We start from the raw sequence: 8,740 nt of genomic DNA on the forward strand, positions 1-8,740 counted from the left end.
CCTGAGTGTTGGGTGATTGGCCTGTCCCACCAGGTCCCGAAGCAGCCTCATGGAGACAAGGGGGCTGTGGGCTGGGGAGACAGCTCGGGTGGTAGATGCTGGGGAAGCAGGCATGGGGGCCTGAGTTTGTCTCCAGCACCCATGTCAAAGCCAGACATGGTGGCATATGTCTGTAACCGCAGTGCTTGGGAGGTAAAGACGGGAGGATCCTTGAGGCTTGCGGGTCAGTTGGTACAGCCAAACAGTGAGCTCCTGTCTCTAAGAAAATTAAGAATGGCAGAGAAGATACCTATATGGATTCTGGTCTCTACATCACACACACACACACACACACACACACACACACACACACACACACAACACACACACACACACACACGCACACACACACGCAACACACACACACACACACACACACACACACACACACACACGCGCGCGCGCGCACACACATGCACACACACACAGGCACACAGGCACACACACAGAGGCACTCACACAGGCACACACACACACAGGCACACACACACACACACACACACAGAGGCACAGACAGACACAGTTACACATATACACATAGAGACACACAGGCACATACTCACAAACATACATACACACAGACACATACATACAGTCACACACACACACACACACACACACACACACACACACACACACACACACAACTTTAATAGCTCTTCCAAGGACTAAAGCCTTGAACCATGTAGCCCTTCCTAAGTACCTGCTCTTGGGCAGACCCAAGAGGCTGGTGGTGTCGGCATCGTCCATCTTAAGCAAGTGACTGGCTCTGCTGTAGGGAACTAGTCCCCCTGAGCTCTGGTCTCCAGGTGTTTGATCCGGGGCAGCCTGTGGGGAGGGGCCTGGACACACAACTGCCTCCCTTTGTGCCTGCCAGCAGGGCACCTTGGGTTGGGGACTCCCCATGGGCCTGACAGCGGAGCAGGGAGCAGGAAGGTGGGCTTCAGCAGGGGTACAGAGGGAGGGTGCTGCAGACCGGGGATGGATGCGTCTGGGCGTGTCGGGACTGCGCACGCACGGTAGGAGAGAGACAGATGGTGCCAGAGGCCAAGTGGCCAGTGTGACCAAGAGGTCGGCTTAAGTCAGGGCCCAGTCCTGGGGACTGGGGAGCCATGGAAGGTTTAAGCAGGAGGGAGGTCTGTCTAGGCCTGCGGATAGTAGATGCAGAGAGAGCAAATTGGCTGCAGGCTGTAGCTGGTGTGGCCTGTCTCAAGAAAAGGAAGTGATCCGGCCCTGAGACCCCAGCAGCTCTGCCCCAGCCAAGGGCAAAAGTCACAGAAGACAGCGCCTCTCCCTTTACCCTTCCTGGGTCCAAATAAAGGAAATTTAAAATATAGTTCCCTTTGTGGGAATCGGGCGAGGTGAATGTGGGGGGCGGCATTAGCTGTTGTTCAGGCCCACACTCCCTCTTACATAAGCCATGAGTTAAAAATACCCGCTCCGCCTCACGCTGGCCGTAGGGAGCCCCCACAGAGACGGAAGCACTACTGTTCTAGGCCTGGTGCCCCCAAATCCCGGGTTATTGAGTAGCAAGTGCAGGCCCCGGGCCTTCTGGAGGCTTGGGTATCGTGCGGACCTGCCCAGAGGTGGATTCACCCACCACCCCTCTGTGCCTGTCCTTGATCTGGCCTCCACCCGTGTTTCCCATCTCTGTCATCCCTCTGGTGGGCAGAGAACAGAAGGCCAGGCCAGAATCCCCATCCCAGGACTCAAGGTAGAATGGGTCTGGAGAGCCACTGAGGCAGGAGCATGCCCTCCCCCCACCCCCCACCCCGCCCCGCTGGATCCTGGCTGGGGCTTCAGGAGAGGGCAGGGTGCAGCCAGGACTGTTGACCTAGAAGAAGAGAGGAAAGATAGAGGAGGAAGCAAAGGGGAGGATGAGAGGAGTGGGGAGGGAGGGAGGGGGGAGGAGGAGAGGGGAGGGGAAGGGAGGGGAGGGAGGGAGGGAGACAGGCAGCCCACAGCCAGTTTGCTCCAGTAGCCACTGGAGGCAAGTCAGGCCCTTCACACTCCTGGTTCCTCTGACCCCTTTGCCTGGCTGCTCCCCATCTCTTAGACTCCGGGATCTCAATGCCCAGGGGTGACACACACAGAGACCCCCCAGTGTACGGGTGCTGCCTGCCATCGCTGTCGGACCCACAGGAGAAGCCAGGAGACATCGGCACTCGCCTCCTGGCCTCACTGCGTGGCTTCTCCTTCACTTCCATGGCTGATGTCTCTCGTGGCCTCGCTGTGGCCTGAAGCCCGGCAGACAGAAGCCCACATGGGTCTTAGTGGCGACCGCGAGTGAGCCGGATGGGCTCTGACCTCAATGCCATGAGGCAAAGCCATCCGCAACGATGACCCTGTGCAGGGTCTGCGGCCATCAAGGGTTGGTCTTGTGAGGAAGGGCCTTGAGAGGTCTTACAGGGGCTGCCTAGAGCCAGCCTTGACCCTGGCTGTGGACATGAGGAATCTATGGTGTCTCATAGGTGCAGTTCAAACTCTCCTGGCCTTTCTTGGCCAGTCAGCTATGGCCCCCAACTTCTGAAATGCCACTGTCAGTGAGGCTCATGCAGGGTATGTGGTATGATGGTACCTCTCCCCTCTGGACACCAACCCTCACCTGTATGCATGAGGCCCGCCTTTCCGCTCCAAGGTCCCTTAGCTGCTGTGAGCCTTGGTCACCCACAATGGCCCTTCCAGTGACAGATGGAGGAACAAGTATTTCAGACAGGCCAGCAGCCTAGGTGTGGGGGTTCCCTCACCTACCAGGAACCCCAGGCTAGAAAGAGACAACCTGTGGCATCTGCCAGCACTAGGTCCCCAGGGATCCCAGGTGTCCCTCAGCCCCAGGGGCTTGGTGAGGGGGTAGTGTTGTCTCTGGATTGCTGACATAGAGGCCTGGGTGTGCTCACCACCTGAGGCTTGGGGACTCAGCGTCTTCTCTGCTGGGACAGGCTGGGACTTGAACAGCTTCTGTGGGATAGATTTGTCATCCGTGAGTTGACAGCCCGAGGGGCCACCATCCTAGGGCATGATGGGTCCCTCCACTGTGAGGACTCTGTAGATGGGGTGATATAACCATGCTTGCAAAAGTCAAGAGCTGAAGAACAGCATTCTCTCCTAAAAGGCCTATGTGTGGATAGTAGGCTGGGGTTGATGGCCTCGTAAGGTCCCGCTGAGACTGGGGAATTCTGTACCCGTGATCTGTGGCATTAGGCCAGCCCCCTCGCCTCCTCTCTGCCAAAACGGAGGAAGGGCGGTACATTGTTGGCTTGTTAGGGGATGGAATTAGATAATACTGGACTCCACACCAGGTACAGCAACTGCCTGGCTCTGAGATCAGGGTAGAGTTTAGGAAGTGTCAGGCCTGGGAATGGAGGCAGGGGGTGACCCGAGGATGGATTTATCGGAGCCTGGGAGTCATACATGCTTAAGAAATACCTATGTCCTGTCACCTGCCTGGGGCCTGCCGTCAGACCTGGGCCTGGGTCTCTCCTGTCCTGAGCCCCACCTGGCTCATCTCTACCCTGATGAGGGGTTCTGCTCTACTGCTCAGTGCCTGCCTCCACTCGTGTGTGTGTGTGTGTGTGTGTGTGTGTGTGTGTGTGTGTGTGTGTGTGTGTGTGTAAGGGATGCAGGTAATGGCTTTGCACGTCTCCTAAGAGGACGACCGGTCCCTCGTGGGATATTGTGCTCTGGGGTAATGTAACTCGGGGCAGGAAGCAGGGATTCTGCTGAGAGCGCAGCACCTGTGTGGGCTCAAACAGAGCGAGGACTGTATCGCTCCAGGCTGGGGCCCACATGCTCGGGGACCCGGATCCTCTGTCTCTGCCATCCTAATGTGCACTGGGGCTGGCTGGATCCACTGGCAAAAACCACACCTGCCTGAGCTGGAAACTTTAGTTTCTTTTACAGGATGGGTGATGACTCCATGTGGTGGGTAGGAGGGAGACCACCTCACCAAGATTTAGGAAAGGAGGGGCTTCACGGGTTTCTGGGTGGCTCCCTTCCGACCTTCTCAGGGTCATGCCCAGCAGCCCTATTGGGGACCTCCGTATACTCAGTATACCACTGTGTACCAGGCCATCACAAGGTCCCAAGAGAGACGGCAGTAGAGCTGTGTCACTCAGTAGTGGGACAGCCACACCTGAGCCGCCCTGATTGGTCACAGAGTGGTGTTGCCTGGTGTCACTCGGGAGGATCCCTGGGCCGCCATGCCAGGATGTAACAGGTCCCAGATACGTGCTCATTGATTGAATGAGGGAGGGCAGAAGCCAAGGCAGGTTTCTCTCCCCACCTTGCAGGTCCTGGAGCCCTGGAGTGGAGCCCGGTGTCCTAGAGGCTTGCCTGGCCCAGGGGGCGGGGCTTAGCACTCAGGGCCAGGCTCTGGCGGAGGATGCGTCTTAATCCTAGGTCCTGGGCGTGTTGGGTGGGCAGCTTCTGCTGTAGTGATGAGGGTGAGCGGGTCATGGAGGTCAGTATCTGGGTGCGCCTCCTTGGTCTTAGTTGGGCCCCCACCCCAATTTCATCTTACTGCTTGTCTGCTGAATTCGCCCATATTCAAACCTAGCTTTCTGAGCCTTCCTGGCAGCCGAGCCTTAGGCAGGGTACCCAACTGTCTGACGAAGGAGAATCAGGAAGCTGCCATTCAAACATAGTAGGGCAGAGCCCAGCATGGCTTGGCAGTGTGCTCTGAAAACTGATCTGTCCCATCTCCATCTCAAGCAGAGGAGGAGGGCACACACACACACACACACACACACACACACACACACACACACACACACACACACGTACGTACTCTGTCCTAACCCCTGCTAACATGTTAGTGGTTGTTCAGTGCCTTTCCCTTCAGGCATATCTCTGACGCAGAGACAACTGTGATGTGTGGTAGCTCTGGGTCTGTGTCATCAGCTGAGTGAGTTGGGGGTTGAGGTGGCTTCCTGTGAGGTGTGGAGGAAGCATAGAAAGCCTTTCCACAGGGATGGCTGATAGGGTCTGGGAGCTCAACTCTGTCTACTGCCCTGAGCACTTCATGGCACTTTACAGTTTACACAAACACTTGACCATGGTAATAGCCTTGATAACTGATGCATGTGAGGCCCGCGTGCCTGGGTCATTCCATGTCCAGAGGACGAGACTTGGGTTCCTTCGTAGAACTGGGGTCTCAGTTAGAACTGTATGTTTCCAGGCAAGTTTCTGTGTCTCTCTGGGCCACAGATGCCTGTCTGTAAAGTGCAGGGCTGGGGTGTGTGTGAAGGACATAGTAGGTGTCTATAGGCTCCTCCCTTGCCAGCCCACCCCCAAGCTACCACTTCTGAGCCCATCCCTGTGCCTTAATGGGGCTGTGACCACAGAGCACTCTGACCTCTACCTGTCATGAGTGGTTCCTGGCTGGTCCCTACTGGCTCCTTCTCCATCCTGCCAATAGGATTCTCCTCCATGTCCCCCAAGGCAGGCTGTTCCCCTTCCTGGACCTAAGTTTCCTTAGCTGTAAAAGTGGGATGACCACCCTTAGCTCTGAGGACGTGCTAAGTGCAGAGTAAGCCCCCAGCAAGTGTCTGTCCAGGGGACTAGACAGTCTCCCCGACTCCTTTACGGTATCAGACGCGGGTTTTAGAAGGGCTTTTTATCTCTCATGGTGTCTGGTAGTCTTTGTCCAGAGATGGGCCACTCCGATGTCATTTCCTATCTTCTGCCTCCCGGGGAGCGACAGACCTAGAGGTGGTGTGTGGGTGTGGCGGGGTGGGCTTTTCTTAGGTAGTCTTCACAGCTGAGCCTCTGAGGTCGTCTCCAGCCACGGAAGAGGGGCAGATGCTGCCTCTCATCGCCGCGGCCCCCCCCCCCCCCCGTACCATCATCACCCCGAAGGGTCTCCCACTGGCCACTAACTCGTGTCTCCTTTCTCCACAGCCCACGACCTCCCTACCAACAAGGCCTCAGCCACCCAGCCCGGTAGTCACCTGCAGTGCCTGAGCGTCCACTGCACAGACGGTGACCCCAAGGCCCGCGCCTCCGTACCCACCTGGCGGTCTCTGCACTCCGACATCTCCAACCGGTTCGGGACGTTCGTGGCCGCCCTGACTTGAGCCCGTGGGAGCCTCTCCCTGCCCTGCCCACCCGTGAAGGGCCTCCGTGGCTGAGCAGACTTGTGTTTTTTTTTTTTTTGTCTTAGGTTGGTACCTGCTTAGTGGCACTCGGAATGGAAAGGGTTCATTTGGAAAGGGGCCGGGGGAAGGTTGATATAAAAAAGAACCTCAGAGAATAATTAAGGAGACCGCGTGCCACGGTTGTGCCGGCGCCAGTGTCCGTTCTCAGACAACAGCGAGCGCTGTCTCAAGCCGTTTTCCTGCTAGAGAGCCCCCTGCTTTCCGTACTCGGAGTGTGTTCTAGAAGGCCCTTGCCTTGTCTGAGCCAAGGCGGGGCGCGCCTGGTACCCCTTTTCTTTTTTATTCTCTTTGATTCTCCCCTCCCCCTCTCCCTTCTCCTCCCCCATTGCTTCTGTTCATCACCGACTAAGATGGAGATCGTGGAGAACAGTGCTCTGGAATAGCCCCGGGTGGAAGCCGCAGGGTCTCTGTAGCGTCTGCTGCTCTTGTCAAGGAGCAGCTTGAGGAACGGCCAAGGACTGGGTTGTCTCTGTTCCCGGAAAACCTGGAGAGGTATTTTCCTCACTGGCCCTTAGCCTTCGGGTGGCTTCCACTCTTCCCACTGGGGACTGCTCCTCCCGTCCCTCCTGGGTTGTGTGCTGGATGCTGGGGTGCTGGGACCAGCCACTTGGAGGAAGGAGTCTGCCGGGGCCGTGAACTCCCTACATCACCTTTGCACACTCTGACTTCTCTGTGCTGAGCAGGGTGGTCTTGTGACCCTTCAAGGGGACAGGAGAGGAGCGGTCAGCTGTCCCAGTGACCTCCTGGCCCTGCTCTCCCAGGTCTCACACTTCCTCCTAGCCCACTCCAAGTGACTCCATCCCTGGGAGGAGGGATTAAGGCAGCCAGGCTCAGGCTGAGACACCCTCTCTGATCCTGCAGTTCCCTTACAGGGATAGGAGGGAAAGAGGATAAAAGGATGGCGGCTTCATGATGTCCATTCCCGGGCCTCACGTTCCGTTCCCTTCACGGGGATGTCTCCTGCCCTGTTGATTTCATTTCATTCAGATTTGAAAGCAGAGCCCTGCCCCAGGTGTCCCCTGGGAGAGGCGCCCCCCACCCCGCCCCCCTTAAGCAGAGAGGAGCAGAGATTGGGGGAGCTGATGCAGATGACGCCTTAGGGTGTGGTCTGAACCCTACCAGCCTGTGTGACCCGCTGCTGTGGGGCCGTCCATCCCTGGGAGGGTCAGGCCAGAGCCAGCAGTCCTCCAGTCTCAGCTCAGCTTTTGTTGTTAGTGCAGCTTCCCAATTGCTCCTTTCTGAGCCCCCACCCCGACTTGACGGAACCCCCTTCCATTGCTCAGCAAGAGGCCCGAAGGCTCGGGGCTCTCCAGATACCCATATTGTTTGTGTCGAGGGACTTTCAACCGTGGGAGCTGCTTGCCAAAAGCTGGTTCTCCCTCTGTCCTCCTCCTCCTCCTCCTGGCGGAGGTCTGAGCCCCCAGGGTCCTCACTTGTCTGGGCAGTGTGATGGGGCTCAGAGGGCAGACAGAAACAGGTGATATGGGCTGGTGAGCAAGAAGTGCCCTCTGTTCTATGCCCAGAGCGGTGAGGGGATGGCCCTAGGAGCCTCCTCCAGGCTTTGGTCCCGACTCTACATTCACCCTCAGAGTTTGCGATGCCTAGCCGTCCGAGAGAGCCAGCCTTTGGCTCCCCAAACAAGAAATGACTTCTCCTTCACTGCTTAAGGCCGGAGAACGAGTGTCCCAGCGTCCACCAACAAACGTCCCAGCATCCAGTCCACATGCAGCCACCGGCGTATGGCTCAAGCCACCTCCCGAACCCAGGAAGTGTCCAGTGTTCTCACGTTCTCCCTCCCCACAACCCCAGGGTGAAACAGCGTTTAAAATAGCCTTAAGCAAAAGGATGCCATGTCATTAAACTTGGTTTTAGTGGAAGGAATTTAAAGGTAGACGAAAACCATGCGAAGTGCGCGAGAGCCCGGGGACACTGTAATCAGTATGCAGCCAACTCCAGTAGAGAGAAGGAAATCGCTATTGCACATGTAAAATATGAACCCTTAACCCTGCGGTGCGGTGCGTGAGCCTGTAAGCTTTTTTGACTCTTAAAGAAAAACCGTTTCTGAAATGCTTGGGAAGACAGTGACAATAGCTCATGAAACTGAGTGGTATTTTTCTTTCTTTTTTTAAAAAAAAAATATGTAAAGTTGAGTCTTCCGTATTCACGCATTACTGTATATACGTGTATATGTTTTGCTGAGCGGCTTAAATAACAATAAATACAACGTTAATGGTGTCCGGGGCATGTTTGTGGGCCTTCTACAGGATCCTTGCTCTCTTTGCACACATATTGTGTTTGGTGTGCTTGCGTGTTCACATGTGTGTGCACGGGCACTTGGGGAAGCCTGAAGTTGACATCAGGTGGCCTTCCTCCAACATCCCATCCCTTGTAGAGTCCAGCTCTCACCGGTTTGGTGAGCCTGGCTAGCCAGGTGGCCCTGAGGGTTCCCTAGCTGTGTCTCCTAAGGGTGGGGATTACAGGTGGCCACCATACCTGCCCGACTCACATGTCAGTCATCCAGAATGCGTGTGTACACTGTGCACGTG

At 56.4% G+C, this 8,740-nt stretch overlaps 1 protein-coding gene across 1 annotated transcript in view; it reads left to right on the forward strand.

Annotated features, from left to right (window-relative positions):
• Nucleotides 1–8,429, forward strand: part of Mn1 (MN1 proto-oncogene, transcriptional regulator) — a 41,732-nt gene extending 33,303 nt beyond the window's left edge. Inside the window, exon 2 of the mRNA XM_006984109.3 lies at nucleotides 5,938–8,429. Coding sequence (XP_006984171.1) covers nucleotides 5,938–6,113 — 176 coding nt within the window. The 3' untranslated portion in view covers nucleotides 6,114–8,429. The remainder of the gene's footprint in view (nucleotides 1–5,937) is intronic.
• The last annotated feature ends 311 nt before the right edge of the window (nucleotides 8,430–8,740 follow it).

Source organism: Peromyscus maniculatus, chromosome 23, assembly GCF_049852395.1.
Source record: "Peromyscus maniculatus bairdii isolate BWxNUB_F1_BW_parent chromosome 23, HU_Pman_BW_mat_3.1, whole genome shotgun sequence".
NCBI classification, from domain to species: domain Eukaryota; kingdom Metazoa; phylum Chordata; class Mammalia; order Rodentia; family Cricetidae; genus Peromyscus; species Peromyscus maniculatus.